The sequence below is a fragment of the Uloborus diversus genome, chromosome 8 (genome assembly GCF_026930045.1).
Source record: "Uloborus diversus isolate 005 chromosome 8, Udiv.v.3.1, whole genome shotgun sequence".
NCBI classification, from domain to species: domain Eukaryota; kingdom Metazoa; phylum Arthropoda; class Arachnida; order Araneae; family Uloboridae; genus Uloborus; species Uloborus diversus.
In genome coordinates this window covers 22,513,404-22,531,359 of record NC_072738.1, presented here as the reverse complement: position 1 = coordinate 22,531,359, position 17,956 = coordinate 22,513,404, and the positions used below count along the sequence as shown (strand labels likewise).

At 30.9% G+C, this 17,956-nt stretch overlaps 1 protein-coding gene across 1 annotated transcript in view; it reads left to right on the top strand.

Moving 5' to 3' along the window:
* LOC129227963 (uncharacterized) overlaps positions 1-17,956 on the top strand; it is a 147,642-nt gene that overhangs the window by 45,456 nt on the left and 84,230 nt on the right. Inside the window, exons 12-18 of the mRNA XM_054862588.1 lie at positions 364-452; positions 640-798; positions 2,978-3,300; positions 6,883-7,106; positions 10,155-10,339; positions 12,223-12,454; positions 14,081-14,249. Of these exons, the coding sequence (XP_054718563.1) occupies positions 364-452; positions 640-798; positions 2,978-3,300; positions 6,883-7,106; positions 10,155-10,339; positions 12,223-12,454; positions 14,081-14,249 (1,381 nt within the window). The remainder of the gene's footprint in view (positions 1-363; positions 453-639; positions 799-2,977; positions 3,301-6,882; positions 7,107-10,154; positions 10,340-12,222; positions 12,455-14,080; positions 14,250-17,956) is intronic.

Sequence of the window (17,956 nt, the reverse complement as noted above, 5' to 3'; positions counted from 1 at the left end):
TGAGTCTGCTTATTCCTTTGACTATTGTATCGGTCACCAATGATTTTTTTCAGTACTTCTGGACCAGAAAGTTGTTGACCAGCTGACTATGAAATGGAAACTCATTTAATGTTGTTTCTTTGTTGAGAACAATTGTTTCTGGGAAGTTATGGCCATTTTGCGGCATTGCGGAGAAAAGTTTTCTTTTATTGTATTGCACGTTTCGTAAAGTAATTGAGCAATCGTTGATTGAGCTTAATAAGCTGTTAGCTTCTTCAATTGCATAGAAAAAATGCCTGTGATGTGCATTAGTAATTTTCATTAAAATTGTCTTATTTCCTTATATATAGTCCATTGTTGAATGTATTCTATTTCTATCACTAGGTGAGGTTGAATTGTATATTGTACAAATGGCAAATGGTACAACTTTGATGAATAGCTCTGATGCAACTTACACTATGATGTTTCAAGAGGTATGTGTCACAGAATTTGCATATTATTAAAATACTTCTTTTTTTTTAAAAATGAATATTTGATTTATCATTTAATTTATTCTGTTTGAAATATTTAATTTATATTTTAAAACCTTCCTTTTTAGTCAGAGATGATGATAAAATGTGAAAATTCTTTTTGCTTAATCCAGTACTTTTTCTCCCTTAGCCTGGATATTATAATTTCACTGTGTCAGCATACAATCATGTCCAAAAAACAACAGACCCTGTTTTCCTGTTCCTGTATTTGATGGAACCTGTAGAAGGACTGATTGCTATTGATAATGTTAATGCTACATTAGAAGAAGAAGAGGATAAGGAATTTGAGGTTTGGTCTTTTTTTTTTCTTTTTGTACTTTTTCACACACATCTTCTAATAATTGCTAAAAACATTTCATGTACATACATGCAGCAATGCAGACTGGATGATACAGGGGACAAAGAAAAAATTCTTTCAGTGGCAAAATGAGACATAAAACAGAGAAAAGATGGCAGTTTTTTCTGTGAAATGTTAAATTTGTGTTGCATTTAAAACATGCTGCTGGTTATAAGTTTTTTTTTTTTTTTTTTTTTTTTTATTATTATTATTATTTTTTTTTAATGTGATCCTATGCTTAAGTAAGAATAGCATTTCATTATTACTTTTAGAAATCTTGCAATCAAAAACTTTCTATTGATTGAGCAGAATGTCTTTCCCAATATTCTGATTCTGGAAACTATTTAAAATGTTTTAAAGTAAAAAATAAAAAATAAAACTTTAAAAATGTATAGGTATATGTATCAGTGTGATGATATCCTTCACAAAAAAATTTTAAACTTTGAAATTTTTTATTTATAGTAAAATTTTAAAGCTTTGAAAATTTAAAACTATTATTTTTCATTAACCCTTATCTACCCTTTCTCTTTTCAGTTTTGATCATAAAATTTTTCTAATATTATATTGTAATTAAAAAACATTAAAAAAAAAAAACTTATATATGGTACTATTTTTACAATTATCTTTGCAGTTATAACTTATATAACTTGTTATAATAAATTACAGGAATATATTGTGCTGCTAAAAATAGCAGTTTTTAAGAACTGATGAAATAGTTTGAATATTTTTCATTGGTGCAATTTAAAACAAAAAATGGGGATGTTGATCCAGTTTTCATGTGGCACATCATTTTTGAGTTAAATGCTTTTAAAACTAGTTTACTAATTCCTTGCAATAAAATAAGGAGTCTTGTTCATCATAGGTTTTCATTCCATATCTTGCAATGATTGGCAATACTCAACCTTACAACTTGATTTACCATTGGTAATAATTATTTAGTCAGGCATTTAAAATGGTGCATTTTCTGCTAGTATGAACAGTAAATTTCGCTTGAAGACCATTAGATACATCTTGTTTAAGATTTACTGTTTTTTTTTTAAATTATTTATTTTTTAATATTTTGCGTGGAATTGTCATTTAATTTGCATTCAAATCAATAATATGATTTTAATTACCAATGTGTGATAATTATAAAATATATTATGTTATAAGAGATTAGATGCTTAATTTGAGCTAAACTTTTTCTGTTATCATACCAGACAAATGATCGATATTTTTTAATAACAAAGTAAAATTTGGAAATGTAAATGAAATTTTTTGTTTAAAGTGAAGCATTTTATTACAAAGTAATTAGAATTATTTTTTGTGTTAGTAAATTTATTGCTATCTTCAGTGCAAGAATTATGTAAAAGCATGAAAACCCTACTTGTTTTTGATAGTTGAAGGGCACAGGGGAAGGACCCCACTAGTCAGTTTTTGCTATCTTGTAGTTGCTGAAGCATAGGTGGCTGGTGCACCAAAAAAAAGGGAGGGGGGTCATAGGATGTGCGGGGGAGGGGGGGTGAGGTTAGATGGGCGGTGTCCCTATTGCTGACTTTTGTTTATGAATTAAAGTTTAACATTATTACTGATTCAATGATCTCTAAAAAATCAGGAACGCGACCTCTAAAATCGGGATGGATTTCCACAGTAAACTAATTTTGTCTCATTTAAGCACCATGTTACTTTTTATGAAATAATAACTTGAGAAACGAAAAATATCCACACTTATTAAGTCAGTTCTTCCTTCTTTAAACCCATGAGTTGATCACTTTTATCATTTTTGTTTGATCGTTAATTTTGAACTTAGAAAAGTGGAGGGGCAAGACCCCTTTACTTTTAAAAGTGAGGGGGCAGTTCCCCCCCCCTTGCCCCTTCGTACGAGTCCCCTATGTGCTGAAGTATTCATTTTGAATAGTCTACTATCTTTTGTACAAAAAACCATAAGTCAGCTGAAATATTTTTTTGAAAAAATGCAGTACTTGGAAAATCCAGTGAGTTAAACATTTAAATGCATTTTTCTCAAAAATAGCTTTTTTTGGCTGATGGGATTTTTTTCCTTGAACTTCCAATTATGGTTACCATTTGCTTCTCAAATAGTTATTTGTTTTTTTACTACAGTGTTTTGTCTAAAAAATTTCATTTATTTTAGGTATATCTTGAACGTGTTGGTACAGATACTTGCCTCTTGGTAGATTATGATGATGGTACTGTACTGAGGGCGTTTGGCAATGGAGAAACATGCAATGATACAGCCGAGGAAGTAGTGTGGGAAGGTGAACTGGAAAATCCGCTCATCATTCGGCACACTTACATATCCAAGGGATACATGGATGCTTTTTTTAAAGCATTCAATGCCATTTCTGAAGTCAACACAACTGTTAGATTTTTCATTACAAACCAAACCTGTAAAGCTCCTGATCTTTCAATCAGAAATAGGATTCCAAATTATTACTTAGCTCCAGAGTCATATAGGTATTTATGAAAAAAAGTTCATCTCATCAGCATCTTAACTTGATTTTTGGTATAGCTTAAATGAGCAATGTTACTTTAATTTGAACTCTCTACTGAGTTAAGCAGATTAAAGTTAAAGGGTCTCATTTTTGATGATCAAAAATAAAATGCTGGTTTGTAGTTTATTCTTGTCAGGATAAAGGAATCCAGAATAGTTTGAAAGCAAAAAGCAAGAAAAAAATCTTGAAAATATACCAAAAATTTCAAAAAGGGGTCAATCCATTTAAAATCACTCAAAAAGAATAAAATTTGTTGCTCGACATTTTTGATTTTCCTAATTTTTTTTACTAGTTATTTCTCACTGCTAAGTAAGTTCAAAAGTGTTGAAAAAAAAAAAGGCTCATACTTTTTTTTTACTTGCCATTTTAAGTTTGCTTAGTTTTTGAACCAAAAGCAAGTTTTGCGTAAGTGCATCTAACTCGGTTAATTTTACAGCTATCAAGACAAAATAAAATCTTACATCATCAGAATGATGCTCTAGATATGGTTTGTGTGCAAAATATTATTTAAATGGTGAGAAAGAGGGAAAAAAAATTCACAACTACAAAGCAAAAATTAGGATAAAATACGAGGTTTTAGTGCTGCAAAATTAGTAAAAGGAGGTATGTCTCAGCTCTAATTTTATTTTCTTGTGTAGATATAATATACGACTACTTGTTGTAGAAATTTTAAGCTTGAGAACTTTGTCAATTTTTTTTTTTTTACAATTTTTCAAAAATGGCAAAAATTGTATTTTGGCAAAGTTTAAAGTAAAATATCGCAAAAGGGACTGAGTGAAAAATTATGAAATTGATACAGGTAACACCTTTTCATGACGTAAAATATGATAACAATTTCATGATTGAGACTCAACTGGTACTAGAGTTATAGGGCATTAAAGTTGGCCAAATATTGCACTTTCGCAAAGTTTAAAGTGACATATTTCAAAAGGGACTAAGTGAAAAATAATGAAACTAACACAGATAACACTTTTTACTGATATGAAAATATGATAGCAATTTGATGACTGAGACTCTACTGGTACTAGAGTTATAGTACATTAAACTTGGTCAAATATTGCATCTTACATATACATAACATTTAGCGTCATTAATGGTAATAATGCACATTTTAACTCAATATCACTGGATCTGAGTGTGACAAAAATAGAGTACGTGTTGATTTAATCAGTCAATATGTTAAATTTATAACTTTCTCAAAGTATTGAAAATGTTGAAATTTCGGTGCTCAGTTTCTCTCTCTCTTTTCTTTTCTTTCTTTCTTTCTTTCTTTCTTTTTTTTTTTTTTTTGTGCTTTTTGTCACGAAAACATTCTTAGTCATTAAGAAATTATCTCGCTTATAACTTTAATTATATTAATTGGGTGACATTTTGCAATAAAAATATAAAAATACTTTTTGAAATAAAAAGTTGAAAAATATGCTGAATATAAAACTTTATATACAACACTGCCATTTGTATACTCAGAAAAGAACTTACAGCAACTGAGATCAATTTTAATGTCAAATACACCAAACACTTAAATTAACAGTAACTCAACCCCCCCCTCCCCCGCCCAAAAAAATGGTTTAACTCATAAAAAGAAATTTTGTTACCATAGCAACTATAGATAAACTCTTGTCACAGGCTATAAATTAAAATGGGAGACAATAATAAACTATTTGTTAAAGTCAACTGAACTGGCACAATAATTAAGTTATCTCTTATATTCAAGACTGAATAATTATTTTGTTATTATTTTTTTTATTTAACACAAATTTCTGTTGCCTGAATTTAATTTATTGAATCACAGAAAGGTAAACAATATTATTTTTTTAAAATATAATGTTTCCCATTATATTATTATATATATTCTTTACAATGCTCATCCATCTTATTTCATTCACTTGTTTATTTTTTGTACATATTTCTATTGAATGAATTTAATTTATTAAATGAGAAGAACTCTTGTTGCTGTTAAACGTTTGGAAAGTAGAGTTTTTCTATGAATTAATGTTAAACTTTGTAAGTGTAATCCAATATTTGGCCAACTTTGATGCACTGTAACTCTAGTACCAGTTGAGTCTCAGTCATTAAATTTGTGAATTTTTTTCTTCCCCTTTCTCACCATTTAAATAATATTTTGCAAGCAAACCATATCTAGGGCATCATTCTGATGATGTAAGATATTATTTTGTCTTGATAGCTGTTAAATTAACCGAGTTAGATGCATTTACGTAAAACTTGTTTTTGGTTCAAAAACGACTACTAAGCAAACTTAAAATGGCGCATAAAAAAAAAGTATGAGTCTAAAAATTTTTTTTTCAACACTTTTGAACTCACTTAGTAGTGAGAAATAACTGGTAAAAAAGGAAAATCAAAAATGTCGAGCAACAATGCCTGGGTGATCTCTAATGGATTGACCCAAAGCAAAGTAGAAAACATTTGCTGAAATGATAAACAACAGCAATTTAAATTATGCCAAAAACTGATTGTTTTTGACTTGATTCTTGCCATTTTATAAACTTTTATGGAATTGAGCAATGTTTCTGGTAAAAAATTATCTTGGGGTAGCATTTTATAGCAAAGTAAACCAAACATCCATGAAGAGGATGAAAAAAAAAATTGGCGGCAAAGTTACCGACACCTTTATTCTCTCTTCTGTCCGTTTTTGAACCATTTTGTGCATTAATTTCCTTTCTTGTTTTAGGCATTATGTTTGATAATCACAGACATCCTATGGATGCATTTAAAGAAAGTAACAATGAATAAATGTTGAAATAGTCAGGACACTTAAAATTCATCTATATAGGGAAACAAATATATCAAAGGGGGAAAAAATGTTTTAATTAAAATCTTGTGAGTCTCTGGTCCCCCTACTGATTATTCTGCTTATCCCTAAATTACTTTTTCTTAGTTAGACTTGTAATTTGTTATGTTTTGTCACTGACAGATTAATGCATGTTGTTGAACTTTACAATTTTTTTTTCGTTGTTCAACATCCTTTGGATATAAAACAAAGTAAAAATAAGTAAAGGTTTCTCTTTTACAGGGAGAGATCTGGTTGTCATGTGTTAATGCTATTAATAGAGAACAAGACAATTTTTACATTTTCCAATCTTAAAACCATGATATTGCTTTTCATTTGCTTTGCTATTAGAAGGAACTAGACAATTAAAAAAAAATTCAATTATCTAAGCTTGGAATTTTTTCATATGTGACAATCGATTAGCAGAGGAAGAAAATATATTTTTTCCAGCTAGTAATCTTTCATTGTTAAACAAAACTGAATTAATGTTTGATTTCTTTTTTTTTTGTCAGCAAAAATAATAAGAACACCCTCTCCTAAATCCTATCCATATGTTCTCTAGATAAATAGTTGATAATTTTACTTATGCAAGATTATGTTATTGCATAAGGTTCTTTAAAAGATGATCAATTTTAGTTCCACTGATTAAGATTTGATTCTTGTTGATGTTTTTATTTTGAAAAAGGATATTCATTATGAAGATTGATAATTTGATCGTTGTTAGGTCTTTCTAAATGTTGTATTTTATTTTGATAGGTCCATACCAGTTGTACTTTACTCGTATACCACAATGAAGTGTAATGATTCCAGTGAAACTGTTAGAAGCTGGAGTGGTTACAGACTGAATGAAACTAATGGTCAAGTAATTGAAGAAATAGACTTGACCATGGTTGACTCTTACAGAAAATCCATGCTTTATTTAAAACCCTTTTTATTAAAAGGTGGCCTTTATAAATTCAAGTTTACGGTTAACATGACGGGTAAGAGAAAATATTGAATAAGTTTTCTGTTTATTGGAGCAAATTTTTATGTTAAAAATAACTATATTTCATAATATTTTTCATTAAAGAGGTTTACCTATTATTAAAATAAAATAAAGTAGTAGTGTTTAGTGTTTGGATTCCAGAGAAAATCCAGATCTCTAGCTTTTTTTAACCGACTTCAAAAAGGAGGCGGTTATCAGTTCATACCGTATGTATGTTTTTTTTTTTTTTTTTGTGTCCACTCACAGCGTCTCACCCAGTGAACCAATTTTGTTGATTCTTGTTTTAATGGATAGGGGGTGGCTCAACTTAGGTCCCATTACTTTGTTTGACCATATTTGCTCTTTAGAAAAAAAGTTATGGTCAAAAAACAGTAAATTTCATGCAATTTCTTTATTAAATGATTAAATATCGAGCCCATTGTTTCAAAAATTTGGTACCATACAACAATAATATTAATAGTAATTGTGGTGATAATTTTGAATGAAGGCTTCTCTGAAGCAAGCATCAAGTTTCTTCAGTGTCATTGCTTTAGAGGGGGAGTTGGGGATATATTTATATAGCGGCTTTAGGTAAACCTAACCTGGAAGCGAGATAATGCAGTGATTGAAATCTGCTTAGCCTTCACAATGCTACCAGGTTAGGTTTGCCTCAACTATTAGAAGTATTTTTATCGTTACCATCTATGCCAATAACAGATGATCTGGGCTAAGTAAGGAGATATAGGATTGCATCACAAGTAACTTGTATGCTGTGAAATGTAAATCAGTTAGGGAAAACGTAATATTTAAATGATTATAATTAAATTAACACACAAATGAGTTCCAGGGAGGAACAAAGATAAATTTTTAGTGCCAATCGCTTAAAGTTTAAGGCATGTTCATAGTTTTTGTTTTTTAGTATGGAGCATTTTTATGCAAAAAATAAGGTGAAGTTTCATAACGGTAACTTCTTACTAATTCTGAAGCATTTACACTAAAAAGAATGAAATAAAAAAATTTTGAAAAAAAAAAAATAGAACCGACTTCAAAATTGCTCTAAAAAGGGAAAAATAATTTTATTCTTTAAATACCATCGATAATACTTTTAAACATAATTTTTGACGAAAAAACGATTGATAAAATCATTCACAGCGATATAACTCAACTACAACTATAAATTTAACCAGGCCCAGTTTCGTCACTACCACATACATTATGTATTGATGACAGCATATGTGAGTACCTATGTAAAAGTTTCTTTCCTAACTTTGGATGATTTTCTGAAAAAATATGAACGAAGCATGGTTACACTGGATTTTACTTTTTGTTTTTGCGTCAACTTCAAAAATTGTGTTTGAAAGTATTATCGATGGTGTTTAAAGAATAAAGCTATTTTTCCCTTTTTAGAAAAATTTTGAAGTCGGTTCTATTTTTTTTTTTTTTTTTTTTAAATTTTTTTTGCAATTTGGATTCTAAAAATTTCAGGATAATCATAAAGGTTGTTGAGAAAATGTAGTTAGGCACTTTATTTTTTGCTCTCTTAGAAAAGGAAGGGCAATGGGAAGAAAAATGAGTTATATATGTAACAAGGTTATACTGTAGCAAAGTATTGGCAGTTTTCAAGATTTTTCAACTTTGAGGTCACAATCTCCTCTGCTTAAGTCATGTAATTCTCAATGAATCAAGCCAAACAATGTGTAAAAGAGCCTATCTGAGTTCCAGATATCTTGAGGTTCAAAATTTTCTTGTGTACAGAGGGTGGACAATGATATTGAAGTGTCTTATAAATGCTTGTCATAATTTTCATGGGTTGCTATTGCTGAGTTTGTTGAGGTGGGATGAGGAGAGGTTGCGCATAATGCAAGAACCTCTATAAGCTTATCTATAAATTACAAGAATCGTACATTATCGTTGGCAGTGTAATATATGATTGTGAGAAAGTTTTGTCAGAAATGATAGATTTAGAGTTAACAGATTAACCTTTTTAAGTACTTCCTTACGTTGTAGCACATGGGAGTCAAAAGATTATAATGCTTATCTTCAAACTTATTAAAAAAAAACTACTTTCATTAAGGCAGTTAACAGTGATACACCTTGGAGGATATGTACTTTTTATTAGTACTTTGATTTGAAAAGAAATAGATAAATTTTCTTTTTTGCAATAAGAAAAATATAGCAATGATGGGATGCTCTGAGTAGCATTAGTTATAAGCATGTAGAATAATTTGCTGAATTGGGATTACTTAAAATGAGATAAGCAATGTCAAAAAGAAGACACTTAATATTTGTTAGGTTGGGAAATACGCACCAGTTTAATTGAGCTCTGCGCTTCTTGATGGTGAATCTTTTCTGTTTTCATGTTATCTCATATGGGATGAAATCAGCTGATTGAGTTCTTAAAGTTGTATCCTGAAGAATTACTTTATAGGCTCTTATACCTATTTTAATGTTATAACTAAATGTATATATGTCAGTATCAGTACATTTTCGTACTTATATTTGCTAATTAAAATAAATTTATTTCAATTTAGATCACAGCATGGCCCCACTTAAATCTTACGGACCTTGACAATTTATGACTTTTCCGTGTTAAACAGATGCAACTCTTGAAATTCTCGAAAAATGCAATACTTCATATGTCGCTCATTTTGACCACAAGAGGCACTGAATCCAATCCTATGTATCCACCAATCAATGGCATGTCGCCCATTTTGACTGCAACAGGCGCTTAACCCAATCATGTGTATCCACCAATCAATGGACATTTTAAATGTAAGAATGGAAAACAGGGATTGCCTGTAGCTCTCTCTTTGTTGCCATGAGTTTCAGCGACTGTCACGGCCCATAAGAATCAAGTGGGGGCCATGATCACAGTAATATCTCTTGTTGCCATTGCAGAACTAAATGGTAACAACTGTAAATGGTAACTAACTGTATTAATTGTCTCAAGAACCCTACATAAATGTTCAGTTGAAAAAAAAAATTGAATTAAGATTTCAAAATGTAGTTTCTTGTACTAAATATGTAAATAAAATAATTCCTAATTTTTCTGATTTTTATTTAGTGTTCATACAAAATCCGCCACTAGTGCTTGTTAGATCCGTGGAGACTTATATAAAAGTGGTACCTTCTCCTGTGATTGTGAGACTTACAGAGGGAGCCCAGTCTCGTGTTACCAGAGGCTGGGGACAGGGAATAATTCTTGATCCAGCGCAAAATTCTATTGACCCTGATGATGAAAATAATAAGGTATTAATTGAAGCACCTAGAAGCAAAAGGATGTATGTGCTTGAATGAAAAATTTGAAGATAGCTAACATAAATAAATGGTAGGAGACCAGGACAGACTAGCCTGTCGGCCCTTTGGCCTACAGGCAAATGCGCCCTCAAATGCCCTCTGTGCTCCTTTTTTTTTGTGCCCTCAAACTTGTGCGACTTTGTTTTGTTTTTTTTTCCTTTCTTTTATTTATATACTTTTTTTTTTGTGCCCTCAAAACTGTGCGCCTTTGTTTCTTTTTTCTTTTTGTGCCCTCAAACCTAGGTGCCTACAGTTTTTTTTTTATTTTATTTATTTATTTATTTATTTATTTTTTTTTTGCTCCCTCGAACCTGTGCGCCTTTGTGTGTGTGTGTGTGTTTTTTTATTTTTTATGCGCCCTCAAACCTGTGCGTTGTATTATTTCCCCCCCCCCTTTTTAAATTCAAGGTTAGCACCCTTTTGGAGGACCCAGTCCTCCCTAGTAGGAGAAACTCTTTTGTTACTGAAATATGTTTGGCGTTGGGGGGGGGGGGGGATGTTAGTAGTAGCTCAAAAAAGTGCTGCTATACAGCCTGATTTAGAAAATTTTCAATGAAAGCCTTCGTACGATTTGAACTTTTCGCGAGTTTTGCTCAAAACTTAAAGAAGTTCACTTACATCCATTTGTTTCTTATTGTCTCATCTCAACATTTAATTTTTCTGATAATTTTTGATGTAGATTGAAATTAATTTGAAGAACTGAATATAATTTTAGCAAAATTTAACTTTCATTGTTTTGCATAAGCATCTTTTAAGAATGGAAACATTTATTAATAATGCATGGTTTTAATGGTTTTCTTTATCTGTTTTGACTTTTTCTTTTTTACTTTTTATTGCTTTTTTTTCCCCTTGAAAGAAAAAATGATGAAAATGAAAGCAAAATATATTTACATTGTGTGAAAGGAGAGAAATGGGAGCTCAAGAGAGTCAAGCATTGTGAATAGGGTTTTAATGTACTCAACTTCAGACAAAAGTCTCTAAAAGAGACTTTTAATAATGGAAACTGAACTGCAAACTTAACCGAAACCTAATGAAGTTAACAACGTGTGGAAATATCATAAACATTCCACGGTTCTATAATATTACAAATCAGGTGTTTATGTCTATGGGCGGAAAACATTTCACGGCTGTATAAGATGTGAGCCACAACAGTCCCAACCATAAAGGCAACCCACAGCAGAGACTAATATTAAAAAGACATTACTTGTCTTGAAAAAACTAAGGTTCCCTAACAACACCTTATTTTCTTACAAAGGACCTTAAAGATATCTAAAAGCCTGTACTTAATTCAGGCTGACAGCTTAAACATGCATTTCTTTAAACAATTCTGTTTTTAACCGTAGATATCATGTCAATCAATTTAAACTCCCAAATATTATGGGGAGCAGTGTAAAAGAATGGAAATTGCCTGCTTTTCCCTTCGGTAATGAACAGCCAATAGGTGCCAAAGAAAGAGTTTTGCTTTTCTTTACGTTTCTTTCCATAATTTAAAAAAAAATCTATTTGCATAATTTTATGTACCTATGTTTCAAGATTTAATATTATAAAGTAAGATTATGTTCAACTGAAGAGTGGTTAAGGTATACTATAGTTCCTGGTAGATACATAGTGTTAGTGTACATAGGCAGCAGGGAAAATCTATGGTGGCTGAATTTTGTCAATACCCTGTATTTTATAACATGTTGTAAGCATTTTTTAAAAAAATATGTAAAACAATGTTCATGCATGCAATTTATTTTGCAAGCTTGTCCTGTACAGCGTTGTTTATTTTGAATTTAATAGATAAAAGTATTGAGGTTATATTCTCTTACTAATATGCATTGTATATTTGGTAGAACTTTACTGTAAAATGGTACTGTCGACGGTTGCCTGGAGAAGTTATCAACAGGAATTTGACAGAAGACATGCAAAATGTTTCAGACCCCATATTCGATCGCAGCGTACTGTACAGAGAGCGTCCTACTGGTCTTCCAACTCCCAGCTCTGAAGAAAGTAGTGAAGAAGATGAACCAAAGGATGGTTTGCTCGAAGAACCAGATTTAGGTGGATGTTTTGGCAAAGGTCCAGGTATGTGGAAGCTCAATCTTTTGTTCGTTACTACCGTATAAACTTGCATATAAATCGCCCCACTAAATTAAGCTGGGTGGTGGAAAATGGTAAAAAAAACTTTATTTGAGTGGAATTACATTTCTACGAAGGTTCCTTCACCCCCTCGAACGTTAATGAATTGTTGCTAATAAACATGAAGTCCGAAGATATGATCAATGCTGACAGAGCAACAATAGACCTGAAAACTCAAGTTTTCAGTTAGTTGCCAGTGGCTGGTAAGCACTTTTTGTTTACTAAGCACTTTTTTTTTAATCATTAGTAGCTCTTTATCCAGGACATTTTTAATGAAAGCATTAGTAAATATGAGACTTAACTGCAATGTTATACATATGAATACAGTGAAATACGTTTAACTTTAGAAACGCTTAACATGAAGAATCGGTTACCACAAAATATTATTACGGTCAGTATACTGTGTTACAAAATATTTCTTGTTTGCCTTCCTCCCCCCATCCCATTTTCATGTTAAACATTTTTCACTGTTTTTGTAAAAAAAATGGGATAATGGAAATTTAAGAACTAATATTGCTTCAACCCTCATTCTTTGTATGCAAACTAGGAGTTATGTGAAATTTTTTTATCCGTCCGGCAATTTGAATGCATATGAAAATTTGGAGGGTTTTTAAATTTCAAACAAGTGAGAAATGACTTGTAAAAAATAGAAAACAATAAAAAAAATAATTATCTGATGCCGGTAGGACTTTTAGAAAGTGGCCCACTTAGGTATTTTATTTAGTCTCCAGGTGGCAAGTGGTGGATTTTCGGGTCTAAGTAACAGTATCAGATTCATAATTAACGAAGCTGTTCAAATTCAAAGCAATAATTTTTGGTGAGATTTTAAATATTGATATGAAATCATTAAAATTTTTTGAACTTGAGAACTTGTCTACACCCCTTTTCTAGCTTCTATTTTTTATCAAAAATGCATTGACTTGTGCAGCATGAGTATTTGAGGTATATCCTTTAAATCATTCTTCTTGTGTATCCATATGTTGACATTGTTGTAGAAATTTGTTAGAACAAAATATGTGACAAATGTCACTGATTTGGTGAAAAAATATTACCCACTTTCTGTTCTTATATCAAGTTATAAAGACTGTAAGGATGTCTTAGCAAAAACCCGTAATTATATCAAATATAATAATTTTCTGTTTCCTAAACATTTGAACAATTAATAAAAAGTTTTTAAAATTAACAATTTAAATAGAGGGCTGTGTTGCTTTATATTTCATGCGATTAAAGTGAGAATTTCATTGGAGTTTCAAAAAATATTTATTAGAAAACAAATCATTGTTAATTTGAGGTTTCAAATATTTTGATGTTGTAGAGCTATAATCTGCAGAATTAGGTTGTTAATTTAATGTTAACATGCCAAGTTCAAAAATTTGTTTAATATTCTCAAATAAAAATGAAACTATTTTTATCAGAGATATTTAAAGGATTATTTTGAAATAAAAACAATTAATACAAATTAATCTCCACTTATTCGAGAGGAAGATATATTTTCAAATCTGAAAAATAATGTCATGTTTGAAATTCAAAGTTTTTCAAATTTTACTCACTAAAATCATTGTAATTGTTTAGGTATGATCAATGTCACAGAAGGATATGTCAACTGGAATACTACAGTCTTCAGAAAATACAATGTAACCTATGAGATTATTGTTAAATTAGAGATGTCTGACCGAGATCCATGTTGGGGTGGTCTACAAATTGTCTTGCTGGAGCATATACCACCAGTTATAAGTGTTGAGTGAGTTTTTATGATAATTATCATGTGCACTAACTTGTAAAGATATTTAAAATGTTTTTGTTGTATTTACGTAAAAATTGGCGAAGTGTTAACCTCTTACTGAATCAACGTATTGCTAAATCTAGAAACTAACATTTCTTTTAAACTGTCTATATTAAAATAATTGATAAATGTATGGTAAATACTAGCAATGAAATTAATGGTCCAAAATGGTCCTAGGCTATGATTTAGTACTCAAAAAATATGAGGTCATAGACAAAAGTTTTTAAAAAACAGACATATATAAAATACGTTATGCATAAGTTAAATAAATACCTTTGTGCCTAATAAGTAAAGTAAGAAATATCAACATCAAATAGCACAAATTGCAGATTACTGCAGGCACCTGTTTCTTGGTTACAAGGAACACCTTTTTCAATGCATAAGAAATAAGCTTATGGATGGAAAGACATCCGACGAAAGTCAAAAGCCGCTTTTGTCAGATTTCTTTTTATCCATAAGCTCATTTCTTTTGCATTGAAAAAGGCGTTTCTTGTAGCGCCGTAATACATGTCTGCAGTAATCTGCAAGTTGTGTTTTTTGATGTTGTTATTTCTTATTTTACTTTATGCATGTTTGTTATAAGTTGAAAATTACTGTCATTTAGCTGGAACTCAAGCAGAGCTACGAGCAAGTGCTAAACTGCTCCTTACAGCATCCAGAGATTACAGTTTCACCATTGATAGGAGTGCTCAACCTAGAAAAGCATTAACTAGAAATGGAAATGGGGGGGGGGGGGGAAACGGAAATTTTGGGGAAAATATGGTTTTTTTTACGGGGGTTTTTTTTTTTTTTTGAAATGTTTATCTTCACTCGGTTAAAAATTTTAGAAATTTTTAACACAAAATCATGCATTCAGAAATTTATAACACTTACACTTGAATACTTTTTGTTGTTTAAATATATATATATATACAGGGGCGGCAAATAGGGGGGTCAAGAGGGGGCCGTCGCACCCCCAAATTTTTTGAGCAGAATGATAGAAAATGGGTGAATTCAATTTATGTAAGTCGGAAATCAATGTTCATTAAAAAAATCTCGCTGGTTCTCAGTAACTATTTGATGAAACTGGACACATTCCCAGACTAGAAAAAGTGTTTTTCGTTATTTGGATGATGACTTGGAAATTCACGAAGTATTTTTCGGCCTTTTCACGACTAAATATTTCGTACTTGTGTGCCCAGTGTAACGATGGTATGTCCAATATGAGAGGCTCGTGCAAAGTGGTGTGGCTGCATGGTTTTCTCAAGAAAATTCATTGATATTTTACATTCACTTCTACGCTCATTTTTCAAGTGTATATTTATTTGACGAGTGTTCATCGCTTTCTTTTGCTAGAAACACGTTTCAGCTGCTAAATGCATCATCTGCTTTCATAGAAACTTCTTAAAAATGCATGTGCTTATTGAATTAAAAGAAACCATATCAACAAATACCTTTTATGGGGCTCTATAGTCATGCAATCTCGGAGTGACACAAGATGGTCTTCAAGAGTTAAAACCATAAAAATCTTTCTCTATAACTTCAAAGCAGTGATTTCACGACTGTGAGAATCATTGCAAAACGATTCTTTCAATGGTGAAAAAGCTCATGCTTTTCAGTATGTATGACTTCGTTTGAATTTTTATTCAATTTCTTTGTATTGAGGAAAGTGTTTTAAAAATGCTTTACTCCATCAAAACATCTTCAATCGGCTACCCTTAATTTTCGGACTATTCAAGCCACAGTTCAATCTACAATTGATCTGTGCGTTCATACTACCATAGTTCAATTGAAATTGAAAATAGATTTTACATAGATGTATATTTCAATCAATCGTGAAACTTTTTCAAAAAAATTCTTCCTCCGAGCCAATTTTAAAAAGGCGCTGAAAAATAAAATAAATAAATAAATAAATAAATAAAAAATTCCACATGACGATGTGAAGTCAAACACTGATTTTTTAATACTTTGTATGAAGTAATAGATTGTTTTTCAAATAAAATTAACACAAGATTTGATGATAATTATTTTTCTGCATGGTTGACTCTATATTATCTGGAATGGATTTTCTGAAAACGAAAAATAAAATGTTTCAATTATGAGTAAAGTTTTTAGCACTAGGCAAGAAAAATTACAAGCAATATACCGTCAGACCGGTTATCACATCCAGAGACTGCAGTTCCGTCCTTGTTATGGACTCTTCAGCCTGGAATAGTGAATAACAGAGCTGGTGGCAGATGACATCTCATTGAAGCTGAGAGCGCCGACGAGACTAGATTATTCAATGATGAAAAATTAAGCCCCTCACAATTTTTGAAGTTGCCGGTGTGATTTTGAAGAGCAAGATATAGAAAGTGTTTTCATACATAACTTTGTTATTTCAATTATTTTTTAACTATTCCAATCAGTTCAGCTAGTAGAGAACGTTTTTTTTTATGTCTCAGGATGTTAGAGATTCATTTTCGAAGCACAATGGGCAAAAAAATTTAAACAAAGTCATACATGCTAAAGGGCATGAATGTTTACACCATCTTTTCTACTTTGCTTTACTGGCGAAACAGCACGACGCTGGGCACTGATAGATTAGTAACAAGATTCCCTGCTCTTCCGAATTCCAAAAATCATGCATTAAAACTTTTCCGAAAGGTATAAAAATTTTAGTATCGAGATGTTTTGTATGATTACTTATTAGAAAATGAATCAAAAGTTTAATTGTTTCCAAACAGTAACTTTTATTCATATTAAATAGATTTTATGGCCACCTGTTAGCTAATGTGTGTTTGTTACCGCACTGTGGTAATACATATTTAAGAAACTCGACCCCCCAAATGAAATGCTGAAATGCCGCCCCTGTATATATATATATATATATATATATATATATATATATATATATATATATATATATATATATTTTTTTTTTTTCTTGTGTTCAGTATCCCACATGAAAACATTAACTTCAGTGCAAGCTCCGAGATAACACAATTTCCCTATGCAGCAAAATAATATTTGCTACTTTTCTTATTATCACTTAATGTATACACAGAACATAATTAGTATATAATATCAGTTAGTGGAAATGTTTAAGTAAAAATGTTGACATATTTTCAGTTGATGTGTGTAATACCTTCGGTTTAGAGGAGAAACTCACTAAGTGCATTTTAAGTCGATTTTAGGCATTAGCACATTGGGTTACTAAAAGCTGGGATGGGTAATCCAAAGTTACAATAATGCAGGCTTAAAGCAAAACTTGAACATCGAGAAAAAAAACATTGCAACAAAAAATTACCCATAGTTTTTTTTTTTTTTTTAAATACCAGATTTTTCCTTTTTTTTTTCAACATTTCCAGAAATTAATCAAAGTGCACTTAGTGAATTTTTCCACAAAACCAGGGATATGTTCACACATACATATAAATGCATGGAACTAATTGAAAAAAAAAAAAGGTTTAAAAGCTCACAATTTTCAAAAGAAAAAACAAAGATGAAAAGGAAATTTCTGTCAAAAAATTTCATTTTACTATTGACAGAAACCACATTTCCCTCAAAGTTACAATTAGATTGATGATTTCACTAATTTAGATAATTTGTGGTGTGCTGAACCAAAAAAAGGTTCTGACTTTACTTTTTAAATGGTAAACGTTTTGTGTAAATGTTTTAAGGAAAAAATAACATGGATTGCATAG